The sequence below is a fragment of the Acomys russatus genome, chromosome 20, assembly GCF_903995435.1.
Source record: "Acomys russatus chromosome 20, mAcoRus1.1, whole genome shotgun sequence".
Lineage (NCBI taxonomy): Eukaryota > Metazoa > Chordata > Mammalia > Rodentia > Muridae > Acomys > Acomys russatus.
In genome coordinates, this window is record NC_067156.1 from 3,201,470 (window position 1) to 3,227,940 (window position 26,471).

Below are 26,471 nucleotides of genomic sequence, written 5' to 3' on the forward strand. Positions count from 1 at the left end.
AGACTTAGGAGAGTGGCCAACTGGATTCCCCCCACCTTCTACTCCCCCTCCCCGTGTGTGTGTGTGTGTGTGTGTGTGTGTGTGTGTGTGTGTGTGTGTGCGCGCTCACGCATGCGCGCAAGGACAGTTGCACACATCCATTTGGAAGTACCGTATTTTTCAAGGCTGCCTTCTGTATTACTTGTTGTATATATGACTGTTACCCAAAAAGGAAGCGGAGTTTACAGGAAGTATTATGTAATGGTTAATTGAAAAGGAGCCTGACAGTGAAATTTCTCTCTCAGCCAAGTCGTGAAGTAAAATTGGTTGCATCCAAGAAAGAAAGAATGACGTCTGAGGACTAGAGTTACTGGAGAGAGGTGGGTGCAAGTATTTGCTTCTGAAGCCCAGTTTGCATATGGGATTTCCTAAGGCACCAGCTAAAATGGCTGAGTGAGCCCCCAGCCTCTGGCTCTGCCAAAAGCACAGCTCATTGGAGCTTTGAAAAAAAGGCCCACCCCCCACAGTCCATTGTAGAAACATACTTCCCCCAGTGATGGAATTAACATTGAACAGCGAACACCAGGGTGGGGGACAGTGGCTTTAGGAATGCGTGGCTCCACCTGGCAGTGGACTTGTGTCTGACAGAGCTGCCATAGTGGGCTGCCTGTAAAGGCCCAGGGTCAGGTGAACAGTTCAAGAGAAGACTTGGGAGGGCTCTCTGCCAGGCCCAAGGTTGAAAACTAAACCACCACAGGCAGCCTAGTCTGTAGGGTGAGAAGAATGTTGGCCCTCCTCCTTAAGTCAGGAATAACAGGCACGGTGAGATGTGGTAGACAGCTCTTCTTTCAGGTTCCCTGATTTGCTTCTGCTACTGAAATAATACAAAGAAAAATTGGAGCTTGTAATAGTTTTACTTGTATGTGTGTGAATGTATCTGTGTGCACGCGGGTGTGGCGGCCTCTCACTGGTCAGGGCTCTCCCTGAGGAGGCTAAGCTAGCCGACCAGCAGGTGCAGGCTTCCTCCTTTCTTTGCCTGGAGTGCTGGTTTCACTGTGCTCCACCTGGCTGCCTTTTAACATAGTGCTGGGAGCCAAACGCATGTCCTTCGCCATGTCCCTTCAGCACTTAGGGGCAGTCAGATGTCACAGGTCCATTGTCACTGGCAGCAACATGCTATGTGTGCCATTTCCTCTCCCAAGAGCCACCATGTCCCAGGCTGATGTGCATCTCGTCTGTGTTTTTTATTTCCCCACGTTTCTAATCATAGACACCATATGGTTCTATTTTAAAAATACATATGATTATCTACTGTGATTTGCATTTTTAATTTACGAAATCTAACAGTGCTGATAAATATGAAAAAAGTGTAATTGCTTTTGTGTTTTTGTTTGCCTATTTGTTTTGAGACAGGGTCTCTGCTGTAGCTCTGGCTGGCCTAGAACTTGCTGTGTAGGCCAAGCTGGCATTGAACGCACAGAAATGTGCCTGCCTCTGCCTCCTGAGTGCTGTGCTTAAAGGCATGGCTATCACGCCTGGCTGAATCTGTTGGGCAGTATTTTCATCATGCGTGTGAAGAACTTACTAATCTACCAGAAACTAGTTAGGTAGTTCCCATTTCCCAAGGGTCTCTCCTACTGCTTCAGTAAACATTTACATACACATACACACACACACACACACACACACACACACACACACACACACACACGGGAGTGTTTGGGTTGAGGAATCAATGTTATTCTAAAGTGGCAGATCTCAGAATTGTTTTTACATAGTGTATCATAGAGTATTATTTGTAAATAATAATCTACTTACTTATTATTTACAATTTATCATCAATCAATAATTATTTGTGAATATATTTATCCTGTTATTTGTAAGTAAAAAGCAAAATACTTGTTATCATTAAATAAATGACAAATGAATTATTTGTGAATATATTTGTATTTGTTAATAGTAAGTTTTAATATTAAAAGTAAGTATTACTATTAAATAAATAAGTTATTTACAAATAATAAGAACAAGTGTTTCACAGATCATTATTTGCTCTTTGGTCATCTCTCATATATATGACATGATTTTAATTTTGAGATGTAAAAAGATTAACCAGGAAGAAGCATGTTCTGTGCATTTCTGTTACATAATAAAAAATAGGCCTAGTGATACGTAGGGCGAGGTTTTTTCAGTTGTTCAGTCATATTCAGTGTACTAAAGCACTGGGAATTCATGAAAGCATGAAAAGCATGGGCTTACAAAGCCATGCGGTATAAAATGCTGTGATTGGCAGAGTTATAAATTAGTAATTCCGTTTTCAAACAAAAGGCTGTGTTACGTAGCTCAGTGGTAGAGTATAAAACCTTGGATCCAGTGTTATCTGAGGTAGGCAGATCCCTGGAGCTCATTGGCAAATCAGTCTGGCAGGAACAGTGAGCTGCAGGTCCAGGGAGAGACCTTGCCTCAAAATAAAACAAAATGAACAGTGCAGTATGATAGAGAAAAACCAAGCACCAGCCTTTGCTTCCACATGTACATAAGTACATAAGTACACATGTGCACACTGCATACATGTACGCACCCCTGGGTTCAATCCCCAGCACTGCAAAAAACAATTACATTTTAAGTTGAAAATTACATTGAAGCCATTGTCAGGAATGACTGAAAAAAAATCTACCCAGTGACACTATTCTTTATCTCACTCCCTTAGACCTAAACACTAGGGGACTGGAATTACAAAATTACTCACTCAATCCAATAACAACAGCAGTAAAGGACTTCTTCTGAGCCCACTGTGGAGGGCGACACAGAGCTGGGTACCAGTGAGAGGCCAGGCACTAGCCAGTCAGCTGTTGCCACTGTGGCGCCCAGTGTCTAGCCGTGAATGTATGTCTTCTGCTGTGCCGTGCGCAGAATCTTTATGCACATGTCATGCCAACCTCCGCCCAGAGCTTATGGAGGTCTGGTACCCGGCTACAGCTCTCACCTCATAAAGGCCTGAGCAGAGGCTCTTGGCCAGATGCAGTTGGGCTACTAGGAGAGTCTGAGGATGAGGAAAGTCTCAGGTGAGTAAGCCTGGTTCCAGCAAGCTCTGAGTCGGAGGCATTCTTCCATGTGTGCAGAGGGGTTCCTTGTTACTACCTCCAGTGCATAGTTCCTAAGCCAGAGGGGAGGGCGGCATTTTAACTGAGTGCCAAAGGCGTCTTTGTCTCCAGTGAACAGATTTTCACAAGTAGACCCAAGCTTCTGCTTTGTAATAATGGTTGACAGATGGATGAGATGAGAGAGAGAGAGAGAGAGAGATGGATAATAGTGATGGAGATGATGGAGATAAAGATGAGAAATAGGTGGGAGAGAGTTGATAGAGATAGATGAGAAAGATGAGAGAGATAAAGGGATGAGAGAGATAGGGATAAGATAGGGAGATATTGAGTGGTTGAGACTGATTGCTGTCTCTAACCAGTTTTGCTGATGTAATAAGCCTGGGGACATCAGTGTTTATGTGAGCCTAGCCTAGCACAGCTGTAGGCAGTAAATTATATAGAAGGCACTATGGGAAAAGTCCAGTATTTTTTTTTCTCTTCGGGATTTGAAAGACAGAAGGATGTGTCATGGCTGGAGGAGGGGATAAGTTGGTGGGTTGTTTAATTCCACAGCTTTGCTGAACTGACCCGCAGAACCTGCTTAGAAAAGGGGAAGAGGACAAATAGTGTGGGACAGATTGTTGTGGGGACTTTAGAGGTCTGGCAGAGGTGACCTTGGCACCCTGAGAGCTGTCTCTATGGAGCACTGCTTTCGTGGAAGTTGGTGTGGACACAAGTCTCTAGGGAGAGTCTACAGCAGTCCTGCTCTTAAGTGGTGGGGCCCAAGAAGGTGGCTGACATTACTGGGACAAGTCAGGAGGAGGATGCGAGCACCTCTGCTTCGTGTCCCTGTCCTTGTGTGACTTATAAGAAAAAATATAAACAAAATTAACTGTATTCCCTGTGCCCTGGAAGGCTTTAGCGAGTTCCAAAACATCACTTTCAAGCAAACATTCATGTCATCAGCTTTAGAGTCAATAATTTAGCAATAGATAGCATGTCTTATTGCTGGCAAGGATGATGTATTATTTATTTTTCTGGTTGATTTGACAGAATACCTGACAGACACACCTTACAGGAGGAAGAGTCTGCCTGGGTCATGGTGGGATTACATGGTGGCTCTCGGGCAGACATGGTGCTGGAGAAGTAGCTAAGAGTGGACAGCAACCAGAAGAGAGTGACACCTGGCCTGGCATGGGCTTTGGAAGCCTCAAAGCCCCCGCCCCCCACCCCCGTGACACACTTCCTGTAACAAGGCCACGCCCCTTCCATTCATTCCACTCCCCTATGACTAAGCATTTAAGTACACGAGGGGACATTCTTATTCAAGCCATTTCATTCTACTCCTTGGCCTCCATTGGCCTGTATCCAGGTAACGCCAAAGTACATTCAGTCCTACTTCAAAAGGCCCCATAGTCTATCACAGTCTCAACACTGTTTAAAAACCCAAATTCAAAGTCTCTTCTGAGATATAAAGCGACCTCTTAACTGTAATCCCCTGTAAAAATCAAAATTTTAAAAACTGGTCACCTACTTCCAACATACAATTGCACAGAACATATATTATCGGTCCAAAGGGAGGAAACGGAGCATAGTGAGAAAATAACTAGACCAAAGCAAGACTGAAAACCAGCTGGGCAAACTCCAAACTCTACATGTAAATGTCTGATATTAAAGCACTCCTCAGGTCTCCGCCTCCTTTCAGCTTTGTTGGCTGCAACACACTTCTTTCTCTTGGGCTGGTTCCACTCCTTGTTAGCATCTTTCCTTGGCAGGTATCCTACAACTCTTGCATCTCCAATGTCTTGGGGTTCCAAGGCGATGAAGGCTTCACCTTCACAGTTTCATGTGATGGCTCTCTGGGCCTCCATGCAGGTGCAGGGGCGCCCCTGACATATGCCTGGTGTTGGAGTAGTCCCTTCATCTCAGAGGGAAACTCAGTAACCCTTTCTTCTATTCTTGAGTCTAAAGCCAGAACCACATGGCCAGAGCTGCCACGTTCTGCCTCTTCTTGGGGCTGGAACATGGCACCCTTGTTCATTCACTTGCAGAGGAACATGGCGCCCTCATTCAGTTGCATCTGCATCAGTTCTGTTGTTGATGGCTTCCTTCCCTGCTTTAGTGTCTCTTTAATTCCTTTCAGAAGCTGGAAGCTTAGCTGGGTGAGATCGTGCCCAGAAGTCAGGACTCCCTTTATCTCACTTAGCATCAGGCTTTTCTTTAAACTATTTTGTCTCCTTGATCACTGGACTTAGCTCCGTTATACTTCCTGGTACTCCTTTTCTCCTTAAACTGTACATTAAATTTTTTTGCTTGCGCAGCTTAATCAGTTTCATTATAGATCTGCATAAGAGTGACTGCGGGTTAACACAGGACTAAGTCAATACTAGGCTGTCTTGAAATCTCCTCTGCCATTACCATCAACGCAAAACTCTTTTTTTTTTTTTTTTTTTTTTTTTTTGGTTTTTTGAGACAGCGTTTCTCTGTGTAGCCTTGGCCATCCTGGACTCACTTTGTAGACCAAGCTGGCCTCGAACTCACAGTGATCCATCTGCCTCTGCCTCCCGAGTGCTGGGATTAAAGGCGTGCGCCACCACACCCGGCTAACCCAAAACTCTTTAATTTAGCTTCAGGCATATTTTTTGGACAAGGGAAGAAAAAAAAAAAAAGCCACATTTTCTGCCAAAACATCATAAGAACTGTCTCTAGGCCACTTACTAATATTTTTCCCCTCTGAAATTTCTCGAGCCAGGCTTTCATAATCTACATTGCTCTCAGCATCACAGTCTTGCATACTCCTCCTTGTATGCCCCTCAAAGCCCCACCTGAAGCATTCAGCTGCTTTTCTAACGCGAAGTTCTAAAGTCCGCATTCTGCCAACAAGCAGCATGGTCAGGCCTGTCAGAGCAGTACCCAACTCCTGGTACCAACTTCTGTCTTAGTCACTGTTTTATTGATATGAAGAGCTAATAGGACCACAGCAACTGCTATTTTTAAAAAAAGTATTTAATTGGGGCTTGCTTAGAGTTTCAGAGGCTCATTCCGTTTTAGTCGTGGCAGGGAACATGGTGGCTCTCAGGCAAATGTGGTACTGGAGTAGCTGAGAGTTCCACATCCAGGTCAGCAGATACCTAGAAGAGAGTGACACCTGGTGGGGCTTGTGCTTTGGAAACCCAGAGACTACTTGCAATGATATACTTCCTCCAATAAGTCCACACCTCCTAACCCTCCATTAGTGCCACTCCCCAATAACTAAGCACATAAATATATAAGCCTATGGGGGCCATTTTTATTCAAACCACTAAACAGTTTGAGAGAGTATAACCCTTCATGGCAGGGAAGACATGGTGGCCTTCATGGTAGTGGGTGCACATGTGTGGGACTTCCATACCAGCACGAATCAAGAAGCCTAGCTTAGGCTGAGTACTTGGTCTGGAGCCTGTATCACTCACCTTATTTACCTACTCCTGCTAGACCAGACTTCCTAAAGGTTCTGCAACCTCCTAAAACAGCACCACCTAGTGGGAACCAAGTGCACCAACACATTACCTTGTGTGGGACATTTTTCATCCAGACCACTAGAGAGCACGGGAGCCTGAGAAGTTCTCATCCTAGAAGCGTGGTCTGTACGCTTTGCCTCTGTGTCCTTTGTAATGTCCCTTTTCATGACTTTGATAGCTAGTGTCACCGGTAGATTTGGCCTATGGTAGACAACACTCAGAATACTCTTCAAGGATGCTGGGCTCCCGCTGCAGGCTTGCTTCCCAGTATGTGGATAGAGGGCTTCTCTTAGCCAAGGGCTGTTATCGAGGTAGCAAGGGTGGTGAGCAGCTTCTCTCACAATGGTGTGTGCCACAGGGACGATATCCCGAGCTCTGGAAATTTTCCTGCTGACTGACTCATGTGCTGAAAACCGAACAGCTTGTCCCCAGGCTCCTTACGGTTAGGATTATGTCACTAGGATAGGAGAATGTTCGCTTTGCTGGACCCAAGGACAATTTTACTATCTAATTCAGACTTTTTCGTGTGGGTACCGGTGCAGATGTCTGCCACAAACACACTTCACACTCCTTTACTACACCGAAACACTGCAAGTTTAATTATATGTGTATCTTAAAGGCTGTTTTTAAATCTGTATGGGTGTTTTGCCTGCAGGTAAGTCTGTGCACCATGCATGTGCCTGGTGCTCTCATAGACCAGAAGAGGACATCAGATCCCCTAAAATTACAGAGGAATTACAGAGGTTGTAAGCCAGCATGTGGATCCTGGGTCCTCTTAACTTCTGAGCCATCTCTCCAGCCTCTACTTAACGGTTTAATTAGAAAGCTAGATACACCGATAGGTGATAAGCAATTTTTAAAAAATAACCCTGTAAGAGCCCCTGTTCTAGTACCTAGAGCAGTCCTTGGCACATCGAGGTTCTCGGACACTATTCATGACACTTTGCATAAGAAAAGGATGACACAGATTTAACTACATGTCGGCCTTTTAACACTCTTAGGGGAAATCACCTTCAGTACCCACTCAGCATAAGCGACATTGTTCTTATTTACTTTTATGACTGGTTTATGTAGCTTATGATTTTGTACATACTGTTTTGTGTTCTGCCATTTTAAAAAGCCACAATGACAGGCGATTAGTATAATTGCACGTTTCAGTTGCCATCCCTTTCTGATGCGCTTGTATATCCGTGTCAGGTGACCCCCAAGTGAGGAGGCACAGGCTCAGTGGCAGCATCTGGCGTCACACTTCTGTGATCAAGTTAGGACTGCTTTCATAATAAATGGCTAAATGACAATTTAGGAGTGTATTTAAATTCCGTAACCATGTATATTTCCCATTATACTCCTGGGGCCCTGTGTGGTGCCATAGTAAACACCTTTGTTTAGGTCTTTTGTTCTGCATTTCATTTCTTTAGGAGGAGGTGAGGGAGAGAGAGATTTCCCAAGTATTGACACCAGTTTTCATTCTCGCGGCCAGTGTAGGTGTTCTGGCTGTACGTTTGACTGCCTATGCTAAGCTTACATGCTGCCCACACTTCCACAGGGAATGAAGTCCATTTGGATGTGGGGTGGGCTTTTTTTCCCCAAATAACTTGATTTTATTTTGTTTTACTTTTTTGTTTGTTTGTTTTGTTTTTGAGGTGGGGTCTCAGTATATAGCCCTACTGGCCTGGAGCTCACTGTGTAGAGCAGGCTGGCCTCCAGCTCATGGAGGCCCACCTGCCTCTGCTCCTGAGTGCTGGGAATCCAGACGTTCACCAGCATACCTAGCACTTGAGTTCTGCCTCGTACAGTCTTACTGGTATTTTACTGAAATGTGTAGCTTTCCCCAAATACCAGCTTCTCTGGCACATTGAATTTTTGACATTGTGTTCATGTGTTTAAAAACTTAGCTTAACCAATTTAACTTTAGAGAAGCTCATGTTATGAACTTTTATGTATATACAACTTACCTAATTTGAAGTGTACTGACCATCACTTGTTCTACAAAAATCATAATATACATATTCTAACTTATTTCTCTTTTATCCCCAACCATTTCTTTCCCATTCTTTTTCCATCTTCCTCCTCCTTTCTTTCACCATATCTTTTTTTAAAGTTTCTTTACATTTTAATTATTTGTGTGGAAGTTCATGTGCCACACACAGCACGTGTGGAAATCAGAGCACAACTTGTAGGAGTCAGTTTTTCCTTCTATCACGTAGCTGTTGGGGTTGACGCCAGGTCATCCAGCTTGGCAGCCATCTTGCCATGCCTTGTGTGTTTCTGCTGAAGGGGAGCAGGTAGCACACAGAGGGAAGGCAGCGTGCACTGTGGCAGGAGAAAAACCAGTTCTACACGCCTGAAGAAGGAAATACTGCCTACTGCTAGGGTCCTTGCATACTGTTATACGATTTAATAATGCTATATTAAAAACAGGAGCAGTTGAGGGGGGTGGTGGAAGGCCATGAAAAGTGGCAGGCACGGTGCCTTATTTTGTAAACCACATTTGTGGTAGGCAGGGTCTGCTTATTTCATCTGAGGTGCAGCTTGGTAGGCAATGCTTTCAATCCTTTTGTGGTCAGGTCACATCTCTCGGGAAGGGTCATCTCTTGCGTAGTTGGGTGATCTAACCTTGCCTCTGCTACAGTAGAAATTTAAAATTTGGTATCTTAATTGTGTTCCACTAACAAGCCATCAAATGTGGAAAACAAGCATTATAATTTTCCATGTGTATTATGAAGTTGCAATATTGAATAACCTGTATCACATTATTCTAGGGACATGTGACCCGTGAGTGGCTGGGATAAATCATTCATACTTCTTCCTCTTTTGATTCTGTTTATGTAGAAATGATCACTTTTTCTTGTAAACCACCACTTTCATAGCAGCCAGTGTTGTTTTGCAGTTGTTTTTAAGGTTTTATTTTCTCTTTATTGATGTATGTATGTGCAAGTACATCTGCTTGTAGATGCTCATATTGCCGCCTGATGTGGGTGCTGGCAACTGAGCTCGATCCTCTAAAGAGCAGCAAGCCACCTTAGCCACTGAGCCATCTCTCCAGCCTCTCTCTTCCCTTCTCTTAGATTTTCTATTTAATGCAAGGCTGTTTTTAGTCTGGGTTTGACTATATGTGGGCAAAAAGGAGGTTTGTTGTTCTATTGTGGAATATGTTTTATGAAAACACTAAACCTTTGTGTTTTGTTGCTGTTGGGTTTTTTGAAATGGTTTCTGTTGTAGCCTTGGCTGACCTGAAATGCACTGTAGCCCAGGCTGGCCTGTAACCCAGTGTCTCGGGTGCTGTGATTATAGGTGAGGGCCTTTTCATCATGCCTAGCCATACTGTAAGCCACTGGATTGTAAAGTTATAGCTACAAATAAGACTTTAATGCACAATTGTGTTGCTAAAATGTACTTGAAAACTTAAAAGAAACTTCACAATTACGTAGCAAAGGAAGACTTGCTCCTGGAGCAGCCATGTAATGCTACTCTAGGCTATATTAAGAGCCTAGTAGGTAAGGGCTGGGTTTTCAGAATGATGGTTACAGAGGGCTCTTGGGAGAGGCAGGGAATCATTTTAAAGCAATTTATGTGCTCCAAACACTGGCAAGTAGGAGTCCTCTCACAGATAGCTTCTTAAGAGTAGCACAGACTTTTGTTTATTTAAAATAATTCATTATTTATCACCTTCCCTCAGTAAATCCGTAACTGGCTGTACCTGCGGTCTGGCAGACAGTTTTTTAGTTAGCGTCTTTACACAGCAAACAGTATTACAACATAGAAGGATACAGAACAGTTAAGGGGTGATGGGTAACAGAGCCAGCTCCAGTACCAGGTACAGATCCTCTTTCGTCAGGATATGCATCCGTTCCCTCATTCGTCCACGTGCTGGCTTGTCCAACAGGAGCAGCCCTCGATGGGCACCAAGCTGGTGTGACTTGTGTTCTGAAGGATGAGGGCTAAACAGAATCAAGATCCCAGACGGGGCTCCCACTCTCACCTGAGGGACCAGGAGAAGTATGGAACTAAGTATTTGTGTGGAGTCCTGGAGGCCGAGCAGAAACTGTTGAGGAGGGAGAGGAGTTGGCCAGTAGCCTGGGTGGGGGTGTTGTATGCCAAAGCCCTCGGCCAGAGAGCAAGGCCTTTCCCCCGGCCCAGCTTCATCACCCCTGTGAGGTACTAGACATTAAAAGGTGAGTGTTTGAGTGAACTGGTCGTGGCTTGGCCTTTTAAGATTCATTCGGTGGCTTTGAGGAATAACTTGCCGTAGTCATCCTGGGTTATTCTTAATGATTGATTTTAAAGGTTTTTCAGTTGACTTATTATTTTAAATGCATATTTGTGGAGTACTTATGATTTGATACCTGTATACTGTGCATAATGAGTAACCATGGTAATTATCCTTTGTTGGCTCTGTTTCTTAACAATTAAATGTTATTATACAACCCAACTAGCTTACACAAGAGGGAAAAAAAGAGTGAGCCTTCCGGTATCCGATCTACAGGTCCCAAGGTGTCTCCGGCCTGCGCGCTGGCCCGGGTTGTTCGCTGATCCACGAGAGCCCGGTCTGAACCTGCTGCTGCTCTCTCCTCTCCGCCTGCCTGTCTCATATGCGAAGGGCAGGGCGGTCTTATTCTCCCATTGAGGGTCGATTAGAAAAACAATAGTCCAGGTGGAGTCCCCAGGTCCACTTCCTGAATTCCGGGCCCAGGATGACTCCACCCAGTCTATCTCTGGGAGTATCCACGGTGTGTCCAAGGATAAAGCCCGCCAAGATTGCTTTCACCTGTGACAAAGCTTACAGTCCTTCCCAGAATCCTTCATTATGCACATCACAGTAGTGCGCTGATCAGAACTATTGTCTGGAGGGAGCCACGATCAAAGGCCTAGTTATTTTTACTGAGGTGCCGGTAGAGAATTCCCCCCACCCCAAGCTGTAGCAGTGGGCCATCCAGGCTCCTGACTAGCTTATCCTGTTCCTCTGTGGGGAGGAAGTCCTATCCTGCTCCCCATATCCTCTCATGCCCAACCTACTCCAAGCCCTCGGCATCATGGTCCCAGGACAAAACAGCTTATGTCACACTGGAGATCACACACAGGGCCTTGGGCATGCCAAACAATGTTCTTTTTTTTTTTTTTTTAACACATTTTTATTGAAAGATAAAATAATTCATATTACATCTCATTTTCTATCCCATCCCATACATCCTCCCATTCCTCCCTCCCTCCCACTTTCACCCCAATCCCCCTTCCCTATGACTGTGACCAAGGGGGACCTCCTCCCCCTGAATATGGTGCTAGGGTATCAAGTCTCTTCTTGGTAGTCCGCTATCCTTCCTCCGAGTGCCATTGGGCCTCCCCAACAAAGGGACATGGCCAAATATGGGGCACCAGAGATCCTGTGAAAGTCAGTCCCCAGTCTCCACTTAACTGTGGAGAATGTTCTATCAGCTGACATATATTTCCAGCGCCAGGGCTGACATGGATTTTTTGCAGGGCAATGGTGAAGTGGTCAGGCTTCAGGTTAGCGTGTGTGTTCTGTCGCTCAGCCCTTCAGGAGGGTAGGGACTGCTGAGTGGAGTGATCCGGCAGGCTAAACGATTTAACTTCTTAAGGATTTTATCACCTGGCGCGAAGCATGGCTCAGAGGGGACACTCCTCAGGTGCTGCCCAGCCTGTGAGCTCTCTAGAGATGCTAATGTGTAAGAAAAAAAAGTGTCTGAAGTGTATTAAACTGAGACGCTTTCAGAACAAATTAGATTTTTTTCCCCCTTTGAATATTTTTCTACTACAAATTAAGTTAGGAAAATTCCTTTAAGTGAACCTTATTTTGTATGTTTTTAGTTGCCCCTGGAGATGAGAAACTTTATACCATTGGCTAAGAGTTTTTCCTTTACCATTACTTTTACTTAAGCAGTGTATGTTAGGGACGTGCCGTGACATGCTTGTGGGGGTCAGAGACAACTTGTGGGCGTTGGTTCTCTCTTTCTAACATATCAGCCCTGGGATTAGAACTTAAGGTGTCAGGGTTGGCAGCGAGCTCTTTTACTTGTTGAGCCCTTTCGTTGGATCTGAAAATGGCTGTAGAGAATATAAGCTTTGGGGCTGGAGAGATGGCTCAGAGGTTAAGAGCACTGCCCGCTCTTCCAAAGGTCCTGAGTTCGATACCCAGCAACCACATGGTGGCTCACAACCATCTATGATGAGATCTGGTGCCCTCATGCAGAAATACATGCAGGCAAAATACTGTATACTTAATAAATAAATCTTAAAAAAAGAAAAGAGAATATAAGCTGTGTTTCTGCTAAACTCTGAACTGAAGCTAGAGACCCCGGGCTGCTTTGGGGGTGTACTGCTGTTATTTACTTCCCTCTGGGGGGCCTCTCTCCATGTAGGGCAGAGCTAAGCCTGAAGGGCCTCAACAAGCTCCCTACTCATGGACCAGGAGGTTTTTCACTGATCTCTTCCAAGCCATGCTTTCTTTTTCTGCACATGGAAGAGGCTCTCCTCAGCAAGCATCTGTCAGATGGTCTGACTGGAAACATCCTCACTTTCTCTAGCTGTCTTGATACGAATGGAAGGCACTGTGCAGTGTAGGTGAGCGCCTCTGTGCTCTGACAGCAGCTGCCCACACCCTTCCTGTAGTGATGCTCAGCTCACACTGAGACTGAGGCTTCTGTGTTGGGCACAGTAATAGTGCCCTGCATGCACTTAGACATGAAAGATTGAACCTGCAGCCCAGGAGGCCGAGTGCCAGCTGGGTGGGGTGCAATCAAGCCTCAGGGTCTTACGCTGAGACATTTCAGGCTTACTCTGTTACTGAGTGTGGCATGGTCCAAGCAATTGCTTTAGTTTCTAGCTCCGACCTTACCAAATTTCTTACTGTAATAGCCGTTTATTTATTATTATTCTAGACAGTGGTATGTAGTCAGCTTATTAAAGGGGTGATTTTATAATAAAAAATGGATACATTAAGATAAGACTTAGGTGCAATCACAAGAAAATGTTTGGTTCTGTTTATTAGACTAAAGGCATATTAGTGGTCCCTTCCCCCTTTCTCTTATACCTGCCCTTCCTTTTTTTTTTTTTTTAACAAAGGGGATACATACAATTATTTATATTACTTTGTATCTAATATGAAAAGATCTCTCTAAATTATTTACTTTTGTTTTTATTTTTAAAAAATCAGAGAGAGAGGCTTGAGAGAGAGAGAGAGAGCCCAGCAGTTAAGAGAGTATATTCTGGCCAGGCGTGGTGGTGCAGGTAGATTGCTGAGTTTGAGGCCAGCCTGGTCTACAAAGTGGGTCTAGAATAGCCAAGGTGACACAACCAAAAAACCAAAGGGAAAAAAAGAAGAGTGTGCATTCATCCTCTGGGCCCACAGGGTACCAGCACTCACACACATGCACACCCCACACAGACAAATCATTTACACAGAATTTTAAAAAAACATTTTTTTTAAAAGAAAACTGTGAGCAGGTTATCTTTGAGTGAAACCTCATACCATGGTCTTCCTCCTGACTTTCTTGGATCTAGTGTTCCGCCAGCCCTGGGTCACAGAGAGATGCAGCTGGGCTCAGCCTCCTGCTTCCCACAGCAGCACAGCTTGCCTGGCTTCCTGCTGACTCAGCCCTGTTACTGTGCTCGGTGGACAGTCTCCTCTGTTGACAGGTCCAGAGGCCACAGGGGAATCTCAAGGAGTGTTTGGAGCAAGTGCACCAACACGAATGCTGCATTGTCCTTCTGAAAGAGGAGTAAACGTAGGGGCGTCCACATGACACTGCGGGAGTGGCACTGAGCACTGTGTAGCCTGGGCTGTTGATCCCCTCCACACACACAGGCTTTGGATTTTATTTTTATTTTTTTAAATATATTTTTAACTGAAATAGAATCACATCAGTTTCCCTCCCCCCTTTCTCCCTTTAGCTCCTCCCAAGTGCTCTCCCCCAGCCCTCCCCACATGCAAACACCACTCTCAAGTTGATAGACTCTTTTTCTTTGATTATTATTTTTACATGCGCATATATGTATGTATATATATGCACAAATACATAAATACTTCCTACTTATTGGACAAGTACCCTTAATCTCATTGCCTCACAAAACAAATATTTTTGCTTTTCTGTGTACATATCTGTTGGAATATGCTATCCCCAGCACTTCTGTTTCTAACATTAAAATACTTCAAACACTTTTAGCTCAAACTATTTTCTATCACGATTTTAAGTCTCTTGTAGTTCAGGCTGGTTGCAAACTCACAGTGTAGCCGGGGGGTGACGTCACACTCCTGCCCCTTCTTCCTCCACCTCCCAAGTTCTGGGATTTCAGGTTCTGGCACTGTGACCCTCTCATTACCTTACTTCACGATGATACACTGGTCTCATTGCTGACAGTTTGTTTCTTTTTGTCATAGGAAGAAAATTTTAACCTGTGGAAAAAATATGAACATTATTTTGTCATCTTAGCCATTATTATGTTATTTCGCATGTGTGGGTGTTTGCCTGCAGGTATGCGTGTGCACTACTGGCACGCCTTGTTCCTGAGGATCAGGTCAGAAGTCATTGGATCCCTTGGGAGTGGAGTCACAGATGGTAGTGAGCTGTTGCCACGCAGTGTTAGGAATCCAACCCAGGTCCTCTGGAAGAGCAGCCAGTGCTCTTAACCAAGGAAGCATCTCTCCAGCCTCCCATCTTAGCCATTTTTAAGCGTACGGTTAAGTAGATAATGCATTCATGTTGTTTTTGAATGCAGGATCCTTTTCATCTTGTTAAACTACAGCGTTGTCCTCTGTAAGCAGACACTCCCACTCCTCCTCCACCCATCCCAGTAGCCTCTGCTGTCCTTCTCTCTGTGGGTCTGCCTACAGTGGGTGCCTTATGTCAGTAGAATCGTGACACGTTTGTCTTTGTGACTGGTATTTCTCAACTTAACCGGTGTCTTCAAAGTCCATCCATGTTATAGCCTGCATTAGAGTGCCCGCCTTTTTGGGGTGGGAGACTCTCCGGTCTCTATACCGTTTGCTTATCTACTCATCTGTATGGCCTCTTGGATTCCTTCCAGCACCTTCTGCCGTTGTGCGTGGCACTGCCATGAGCATGGATGTACAGATAATATTCTGAGTCTGGCTTCAGTTTGGGGGTTGAGTAGTCAGAGACTGTTGGTGCACTGAATGGCAATTCCATTGGTGATGGCTTTGAAGAACAGTAGTACTGTTCGTGGTTACAGACACCATCTTACAGACTCCCAGTTGCTTCAGTGCCTGAGTTCTGTTCCCACATGTCCTCCAAAGCTGGCCACTTCCTGGTATGGTCTTAGCAGTCGCCTTGATGGGCATGAAGAAGTGTCTTGTCTTCGTTTGTATCTTCACGATGGGCTGTGGTGCTCAGCACCTGCTCCTGGGCTGTTGGGTCGTTGGATACGTCTTTGAAGAAATGCCTAACCCTTGACTCATTTAAAAGATATGTTTTACTTTTATTTTTAACTATGCGGCTTCTGTGTCTATAAGGCTTCTGCGTAGGTTTCTGCAGTGCCAGAGCGGGACAGAAGAGACGTCGGAGCTCCTGGAGCTGCGGTTATAGGTGTCTGTGGCCTCGTGTGGGTTCTGGAAACCAAACTTGGGTCATCTTAACTGTTGAGCTAACTTTCCAGCCTATTCTCTGACCTACTACTTTTTGTTTTCTTGTTTGAATTGTTATACTTTGTTATTAGAGGTGTGTGTGTGTGCGCCATATCATGTGTAGAGATCAGAGACAACTTTGTGGAGTCATTTTTCTCTTCCCACTTTTACATGTGTTCTGAAGTTTGAACTGGACTTGTCAGGCTTATGCAGCAAGCCCCTCTACCCACTGAGCCATCTTGCCAGCTGTTGAGTCACTTTTTAAAAAAAATATATTTTATTAATTTATTCATATTACATCTCAATTGTTATTCCATCCCTTGTATCCTCCCATTCCTCCCTCCCTCCCATTTTCCCCTTACTCCCCTCACTTATGACTGTGACTGAGGGGGACCTAAATGTGTGGCCCAGGGTGGCCTCTAACTTGTGATCCTCCTGCCTTCACCTCCTTCAGCAAATCCTACCGGCGTGCGCCACCACAACCGGCTGTTGAGTCATTCGTATGGTAGGCTTTTGGTTTTGCTATGGCATGTTGTAGGTGCTCTTTATAGCCTCTGGATATGAAGACCTTATGAGACATAGAATTTACAGCTAGTCCCTTTTAGTTCATGATCTGGCTGTCTTGGCACCATTAATTGTATCTTTTGATGCACAGAAGTTTGTGATTTTAATGTGGTTCAAATTATCTTCCTCCTCCTGCTCCTCCTCCTCCTCTACCACCACCACCACCACCACCAATACTACCACTTATGATTTCTGTGTCATGAAAAGAAATACCAAACTAGTGTGGTCTCATTGTTGATGGTACCAGTCAGAGCCGAGGGCATCTCTCTTTCCCTGTCAGCTGTCTTTGTTTCAGAGGACAAGGCCCAGAGGCATCCGTGTGACTCCCTGCCCCCTTTTTTCCCTCCTTTTTTCCTAGTTGTATAAAGTTCACCTCAGTGGTCCTCTGGGCTGTGGTTTTAAAATTCATCACAGTCACAGAGGATACTGAGCCTCCACCAATGCAAACAAGGGAGTCCATTCCATTCTCTTAGGCCATGGAGTCTGGGAGCTGACACCTGTAGTGTGTGGATGGTGTACGTCTGCTGACTGGATCCAGAGGCCACATTCCTCCTGTGTCACACAAGGCTCCATGCTCTTGGGCCCAGGCTCCTCCTGTGTCACACAAGGCTCCATGCTCTTGGGCCCAGGCTCCTCCTGTGTCACACAAGGCTCCGTGCTCTTGCACATTTCGAGGACAGAGTAGTCATTTTGCAAAATTCTCCTAACAACTTAACGTAATATGAGTTTAGAACATTTTTAGAGAAAAAAAAATCTGAAGAGTTTGATATTTTCCAGCTGCTTACTTTGAGGGATAAAATCACATTTGAAGAGCTGTCGCCAGCCAGGGGCTGCCTGAACGGTATGCTCACTTATCTCATGAGAAAACGTTCCTTTAAGAATTAGGTAGAGAATAAGGCTTCCTCAAGACTCAGCTATTCCACTCCTTGGAATATACCCAGAAGATGCTCCAGCACACAACAAGGACATATGCTCAACCATGTTCATAGTGGCCTTATTTGTAATAGCCAGAACCTGGAAACAACCTAAATATCCCTCAGTCAAAGAGTGAATAAAGAAATTCTGGTACATTTACACTGTAGAATACTACTCAGCTATTAAAAACAAGGAATTCCCAAAATTTGTGGACAAATGGATTAAACTAGAAATGATCATACTGAAAGAGTTAACCCAGAAGCAGAAAGAGTCAGATGGTATATACTCATATCTGGACACTAGTCCAAGGGGCATGTCCCATGAAAGTCTTCACTTACTAGGAAAATGGGACAGAAAGGAAGACATCCTATTGGGACTCTAGGTGAGAGAAGCATGGGAGAATGGGGAAATAGAAGGATCCAGAGGGTCCTAGAAACCTACAAGAAGAACATTATGATGGGCTGATCTAGGCCCAGGGGTCCTGCTCAAACTATGGTACCAGCCAAGGACAATATGTGCAGTAAACTTTGAACCCCTACCCAGATCTAGCCAATGGACAGGATTCTCCACAGTTGAGTGGAGAGTGGGGACTGACTTTCACACGAACCCTGGTGCCCCATATTTGACCACGTCCCCTGGATGGGGAGGCCTGGTGGCACTCAGAGGAAGGATAGCAGGCTACCAAGAAGAGACTTGATACCCTATGAGCATATACAGGGGGAAGAGGTGCCCTCAGTCACAGTCATAAGGGAGGGGAGTAGGGGGAAAGTGAGAGGGAGGGAGGAATGGGAGGATACAAGGGATGGGCTAACAATTGAGATGTAATATGAATAAATTATATATAAGAATTAGGTGTAAAGCTGGCAGAATAGTTCCGCAAATGACGGTGCCAACCACCACACCCAACAATGTGAGTTCAATCCCTGGGCCTCACACTGGAGAAGGAGAGAGCTGACCCAGCAGGCTGCCCTCTGACCTCCACACAAGCACTGTTGCATGCAGGCAACCACTGAACCACTGTTGGTCTGCATTGGTGCAGGTGACACATTGTATTCTTAACAGGTTTTCTACCTTTGGTGGCACGTAGAGTAAAAACTTCAGAACCATTTTATGATTGAAGGCTCACTTCCAGAAACAAACAAACAGACTGTGGTGGTAAACATGTCTCAACATCTTCATAGTGCGGACCACATTCCAAAGCATGGACCCTCAGGAAGCTAACCATAGCCTAGCCGTGGCACATTTCCAACTTGTGTAGGCAATGGCCTCAGCAATTATGACACTCTTGGTTTCTCTATACTTCTGCCTGTTATACTTTGAGGTGCAGGCAGCCCCAGAGCAAAGAACTATCTGGTCCTAATGGTAAGAATGCCACCCTAAAAAACACACACACTAGTGTTTAGTTTCTCCTACAAGTTCTGAGTTCTTAGTGCAGGGACTTTGTCCCTGTCACATGTCTTCTTAGATAATTAATGGTTTATCACTACTGTCACGGGCAGGTTGAAATCTTGCCTTCTAATTGTATGTGTATATATGTACGTGTAAATGTATATATGTCTCTCCATGTGTATGTATGGCTATGTGGGTATCTATATGTCTGTGTATGTGTCTCTGTGTGTTGTTTTCTGTGTTCTGGAATTGTTTTTCTGTGTTTCCGGTGTGTGGTAGGCCTCATGTTAGAAATTCTGTTGTTATCCCCTGCCTGCATGGTTCTTCATTGTTGAGGAAGGATTAAGGCTCTCTAAGCCCTGGAATTGCCTGCAAGATGGCTCTTGCCAGTTGTATCATCATGGTGGGTGGTGTTGACTTTCTTCTTTTTTCTGTCTTCATGACTGCTACCTGCATCTCGTTAGGACCCACAGAATGCTGATGCTCCAGCTGCCGTGTATGCTGTTCATTCATTAGAGAAACTCGCTTCCCCTCATCAGCCAGTCCCTCCAGGCTCATAGAAAATAGGCAGTGACCGTATGCATTTTTCTCCCTAGCCATATTTAAATTTCATCAGCTTCCAAAATAACGGGTTGGCTCCCTAGGGCCCTCTGTCACGTGAAGTGTTCACCGCATGATCAAATGCTCCAGCTGGCGGCACTGTTTGGGAGATTGTAGAATGTGGCCCTCTTCTCCTGTGTGTCTGCCTCTGTTCCTAACCTCCACGCTTCTCTACTGTAGAGAACTTAGATCCTTGGAACTGAACGTGTAGTGGGAGTAAATCCCTTCTCCATTAAGTTGGTCAGGACACTCCACGCCCCTTTCTCCTTTTAATTAAAAGGTTCAATCATCTTGGTTTGTACTGACTTGTTTCCATCCATTTTTCCCCTCAAAGATAATGATAGTGGGAACCTCTTTAAGAGCATAGCATTTTCCCCCTTAAAATTCTTCGCTCTGCGCTGTGGCAAGGCACTTTGGGCTCTTCTTGTACCTGATCTAGCGCCAGCATTTCCTGGAGGGAGACACAGTTTGTTCTGCAGTGTGCTTACGGAGGGTCCTGAGTATTCACGCAGCTGCTGGGCGTGCACACAGCTGGGAAGTGAGCATTGCTTCTAGACTTTGCAGGGGACCGAACTAGGAAGTAAGTCTATTGCTAAGACTGAAAAATAGACTGGGTTTTTACATAAACTCCTGCAGTTTGTATTCTGAACTGGCTTAGTGAGTAAGAACACCAGCTGTTTTACCAAACAAAGGGCCTGGGTTCAATTTCTAGCACCCACACGATGACTCATAACTATCCATAACTCCAGTTCCATGATATCCTGCTCCCTCTTCTGGCCTTCTCTGGAACTGCATGCATGTGGCATAGAGACACAATGCATGCAGTCAAAACATGTGCATAAAATAAAAAATAAAGGAAAATGTTATTAGTATAAAGCCATGGTTTGAATATACTTTGTCCTATATCACAAAACTATGTCCCAACTGTTGTAAAAAGAAAAAAGAAAAGAAAAGAAAAGAAGAAGAAGAGTCTGTTTGTCCTGCAAAGATGTGGTTTTTGAGACTTGTGGGTAGCGTCCCTGGGAGTGGTGTGTGTCTTACTGAGGACATTCCATAACAGGAATGTACCAATAGATTAACACGCTTTAAGGTCTGTTGGTCATGTCACCTAAGCCCCTGCCATGCGAATGGGCTTGGATTTACGCTGTAGGTTTCCTTAGTTCCTTTTACAGCTTACTCGCATCATGGGCTCCAAAGTCTCTTCAGTGGACAATGTATATATGAAAACACTCATCTCTGCCCTCTGTCCAGTTCCACCTGACCTTCTCGATGCACATTTGTATTTTAAAGGTGTATTTATTGATATTTTTATATATTTTTGAGGCAGAGTCTTCCAGAGCCCAGGCTGGCCTCAGGCTCACCATGTAGTTGAATGACCTTGAACTCCTAACCCTCCTGCCTCCGCTTCCAGGTGCAGAGATTGCAGGTGTTTGCCCCGTCGCCTGGCTCATGAGGTGCTTGGCGTTTAACTCGGGGCCTCCTGAATACTAGACAAGTGTTTTACCATCCTAAATACCCGTTTTTCAAACGAATGTTGGGGCTTCCTTTCCACTGTGGGGTCCTCATGTGACTGGCCCTGAAACTCAACAGAACCCTGCTTCCTCCTGCCCCAGCCCTGGGATTTCTGTAATTTTCCTCCTATCTGTGCAGACATCCTCAACTTCTCAGACCGATTTTGTGTGGGGATATGTGTATAGGGCAGAATGAACTAAGATGAAGTGTATTAGTGTTGGATCATGTGAGTGGACCCAGCAAGTGGGCCCAGTGAAGTGATCCGGGCAACTAACAAGGGCTGTGGAGACAGGCCGACCAGGATGGCAGTTAGTGCCTGGTGTACCCATGCTGCGTGGTTGCTGGGCAGGACCTCACGGAGGGAAAGGGCCTCTCTTAGACTGGTGTCAGCATATTTTCTTTTCTATTTAAATGGCAAGATGGTATGCGGAGTAATAGGGCCAAGACTTCGTACCATGAATAATTAATTCCTGTGGTTTTGAGGAAGCTAATTTTAGCCAAGATCATGAAGGTAGAGTGGCTGGCCTGGAGTCAGGAGACAGGACAGCCAGAGTGGCCATCGCTGTGTTGAGAGCAGGGACCCCACGCCCTTGCTGACTCCCATCCTCAACTGCCTGCTGTGTAAGCCATCGGGGTGCAGTTAATGGAACCCACGAGCCAGGAGCCTGTACCGCGTGCGTGAGAATTAGCAGCATGCGTGTGGAGGGCAGGATGGTCCAGACAGGGGCCCCCTGCTGAGCTGCTGCTCTTCACAAGTGAGCTGTGCGTGCGCTGCTGACCTTCCTGTTGGTTGCTGCTGTTGAGTTAGTCCTTTTAAGTGGGGGCAAACAACTTGAAGGCAGCTCTAGAATGAGCAGAGGTACAAAGTAGATGGAAAAAGTACTAGCAGGTTAGCATTCCAAATAAATGGAATCCCAGAGTCTGCCCCACAGCACACTTTGCATATATGCCCACTGCGAGGAAGAAGATATGTGTATGTGATTTGACTGTGGTGCTCCCTCTGGCAGCCTGACTCAAGAACAGATTTGGTATTGCCTGCAAACAACGCATCTGCTAGGATATTCCTCAAACAGAGATGTAGATATTCATATATGTAAGGCCTCACTTTCTCTCTTACACACACACACACACACACACACACACACACACACACACACACACATGTTGGGCACAATGCAAATTTTTAGCGGAGGATGGACTAAAGTTGTCACATGACATGTTGTTGTTATTGTTGTTGTTGTTGTTGTCAATATAATGGCCATGTATTTGCATAGTGAAAAAAAGACAACATTTCTTTCTTTAATAGCACGCAAGTCCCTCTTTGTTTTACACGATCTATGGAGATCTAAATTTTGTATTAGGTTCCAGTTTGAATTAAAGATTTTATGTTCTTGTCTGACTCCCTTGTCATCGGCTTGGTGTCCTGTTGGGTTTACTACCAAATTGGCTAATGACTGTGTGTTACAGTGGGGAATAGTGGGTCTTAGGGAGGTCCTCAGCCTTGGTGGTAAGTTTGAGAGTTCAGGCGCACTGGTGACACCCTTCGATCTGTTCTAGAAACAAAACCGACTTTATGTTTTAAAGCGGTTTCTGTTTTGTTTTGTTTGTTTTTGAGACAGGATCCTGCTTATGGCTAGCCTGGGTAAGCCTTAACTTCATAATCCTCCTGCCTCAGCCTCCCAAGTGCTGGTATTGCAGGCCTGCACCACCATGCCCAGCCCTTACATACGTAAAGTGTGGGTTCAGCTCTTCACCTTACAAACAGATCGCTACCTTCCTTCGGCTGTGGCCTAGCAATGTTCATGCATCTTTCTGTCTATATCTTTATATTAACTGCAGCTCCTTAGTAGCCACAATTTACAACTTTACCAAGGCAGTCTGTTATAATGCAGCACTGAGACTTCCCTTGCTTTGCAGACTCAGAGATGGCGCCTCTTCAACTTCTTGGTGCAATTGCATCTGCTTGCTTACCTTACTTCTGTCCAGTGAATGGTCTTATGTAATGACAAATCCTGTTTTGCCAAATGCTTTTAAAATAAGACTTCTGATAAAATTATTTTTCTTTGTTTCTTTAACAGAAATCATAGTCCATTAATGAGTTTTGGAGCCAGCTTTGTCAGCTTTTTGGTAAGTTGCTATCCAAAGAGACATTGCTGTAAGGAAAACAAATATTTGCCTGCCAGCTGTATAGACACACTATTGCAAAAAACCAAAAGGTTTTGCCCATTACCAATGTCTGTGAGACAAATATTCTCCCCACTTTTAAAAATTAAATGCTTATATATGATTTTTACAGGTTTTCCCCCCAACTTGACTATTTTTTTTAGGATAAAAATCTAATTAAAAGCTCTTCAAAGATTGAGACCCTACTGTGACAAGAGGAAAAATCTTCAATAAGAAAGCTTAGCTCCAAAATTGAGTAACAGCAGCCTAGAAGATGAGTGCAGTGGCCTGAGCTAAAGCATCCCAATATAAGCCAGGCACGGTGGCGCACGCTTTTAGTACAAGCACTCGGGAGGCAGAGGCAGGCGGATCTCTGTGAGTTCGAGCCCAGCCTGGTCTACAAAGTCCAGGACAGCCAAGGATACACAGAGAAACCCTGTCTTGAAAAAGCAAAAAAACAAACAAACAAACAAACAAAAAAAAGCATTCCAATATAACCCCCCTTTGGGAGTAGAGGACATCAGGTACAATAGTTTTATTCAGTCTACTGGTCAATATTAGAGCTGGATGCTTTTGTTTGTCTGAAATGCTTGTCACATAAACTACTTTCATACACGCCATTTTTAAAAATCATCATAGAATTACATAATGGAGAAAATGTACTGAGTAAAGACTAAAGGAAGAGAAAATTTACATTTAAGAATGAGAAAGGTAGCAGCCAGTGGCCATGTTATAGACAGCTGCCTGATCCTTGGCCAGCATCCAATAAGCTGGGTTTTCTCTCAAGCTATTGATTTTTCTCTTAATGGAACAAAAGTTTTAAGGCCTCTTCTTTGCAGGAGTGCTAGATACACACCTAGGGAAAGATTGTTCTAGATGGGGATTGTAGCATTAGTGTCTGTCTTAGTTACTTTTCCTGTGACTGTGATAAAAATACCAGTTAAAAGCAACCGAAGAGAAAAAGGGTTTGTTGTGGGTCACAGTGGGAGCTTACAGACTGTAATGATTGCAGCAGAAGTCACAGGCAGGAGCCTGGGGTAGCTGGTCACATTGTATCCACAAGTCACAACCAGTGAATGATCAATGCTTTTGTTCAGCTCACTTCCTCATATTTTTAAAAAGTCCAGGATCCCAGCCCAGGGAATGGTGCCACCCACAGTGGGCAGGTCTCCCATGCCAGTTAACCTCATCAAGATAATACCCCACAGACCCGCCCAGAGACCTGCCTCCCTCATGGTTTTAGAACTCGTCAAGGTGACAGTTGAGCTTCGTCACCACAGTACCCACGTTACTATGAGGGAGGCGTGGAGACAGAGGGTCTTGCTGAGTAGTGTGAAGAGTGAGAGCACAGCGGGGCTGAGCCTGAAGGAGGGTTGGAAGGAGAACATGGCTGCAGGGAAGGTGATGGATGTCTGGTTTGGCCCGATTGGAGAAGTCAGTTAGAGCCATACTAAAGGCCTACGACATCAGCCCCACCCAATGGAGACTGTAAAGTTAGAGACACCAGGACACCAGAGACACCAGCAGATCCACCAGGGCCTCCAAAGGACTAGGTGTCCTGCCCTTGTTGCCTGTGCAGCTCAGAGACCTCAGTTTTCTCCCCCCAGATGTCTCAGTACCCGTTGGAGGCAGGAGAATCAGAAGTTCTAGGTCATTCTTATCGGTATAGCAATTGACTTGAAGGCCAGCAGATCTACCTGTGACCACATTTTTTAAAAAAAATCAAGCCAACAAAAACTCCATTGTTGTATTAGGTATATGTCGCAAGTGCTCATTAGACACTGAGGAGTGACTGTAGATAATGCAAAGTGAATTCTTTGCAGGTAAAGCCACCTACAGGAATTCCTGTCCCTGGAATGACTGAGTTCTGAATGGCATCTGCTAACTGTTCTTTTACTAGCATTTTCGGTTCAACATTTGAAGCCAGGGATCCGTCAGTGGGTAGAATGAACTCTTGAATGTGACACTGTTATAAAAACTGAGGCAAAGAGGTCAATCACAAATGATAGAGAATTCCAATTATGTTTAATCTTCTAAAAAAGAGTATAAAACACAACTACAAGCACATTCACTGTCATAGATTTTCACACTGGCATAATCGAGATACAAAGTCTTATTTTCTACTAAGATTATAGTTTCTTTAATGATGAGAGCATGCTGTTACCGTGTGAACCTTTTTACTTGGGAATAATTGAGGCGATTTTTCTAGTTTGTCATTTTGCAGTGACAATGCCCGAGGTTCCTGTGCCTACTGACTCATTAGTCCTTTCTCTGTTTCCTGGAAGAATGCCATGATGACATTCGAGGAAGAGAAAATGCAGTTGGCGTGTGATGACTTGAAAACCACGGAGAAGCTGTGCGAAAGTGAAGAGGCCGGAGTGATTGAAACAATTAAGAATAAGATTAAGAAGAATGTAAGTGGCTTAGCTCTAGCTTGTGGGCCGCATCCTATCTGTAGAGCGTCACTCCTTGACTTGGGTTTGGAACCTAGGCTATCTGTAGAGCGTCACTCCTTGACTTGGGGTTGGAACCTAGGCGATCTGTAGAGCGTCACTCCTTGACTTGGGTTTGGAACCTAGGCTATCTGTAGAGCGTCACTCCTTGACTTGGGTTTGGAACCTAGGCTATCTGTAGAGCGTCAGTCCTTGACTTGGGTTTGGAACCTAGGTTATCTGTAGAGCGTCAGTCCTTGACTTGGGTTTGGAACCTAGGTTATGACCAAAAATGGACACTAATTATCTGTCCTGGCTTCTAGTGAAGTACTGTGTCTCTTAGCATAGTGGAGGCCCCTTCAGTCATCAGAATCATTCCTTGCCTCTTCTTAGAGTCTGTGAGATGGTTTGTTTTAAATATCAACCTGCTGCTACCACTTAGGATCGCTGGAGAAGAGACCCTCAGTTGAGGAATTGTCCAGATCGGGTTGGCCTAGGGCATGTCTGGGGGGATTGCCTTGATTGTTAATGTACGTGAGAAGGCAGAGCCCATTGTGGGTGGCACCATGCCCTGAGCAGGAGTGCTGGGCTGTACGAAATGGGAGAAAGCTAGGTGAAAGCAAGCAGACAGCGTGGACATTGTTTCTCTCTGCTCTTGATGATATGTGACGCAGCTATCTGCTGTAAGTCCCTTCCTTGGTTCCCCCTCAATGATGAACTGCAACCTGGAATCGAAAAT

At 44.8% G+C, this 26,471-nt stretch overlaps 1 protein-coding gene across 1 annotated transcript in view; it reads left to right on the forward strand.

The window, feature by feature from the left end:
- Positions 1–26,471, forward strand: part of Ttc39c (tetratricopeptide repeat domain 39C) — a 90,511-nt gene that overhangs the window by 21,202 nt on the left and 42,838 nt on the right. Inside the window, exons 2-3 of the mRNA XM_051163747.1 lie at positions 23,216–23,264; positions 25,586–25,714. Of these exons, the coding sequence (XP_051019704.1) occupies positions 23,216–23,264; positions 25,586–25,714 (178 nt within the window). The remainder of the gene's footprint in view (positions 1–23,215; positions 23,265–25,585; positions 25,715–26,471) is intronic.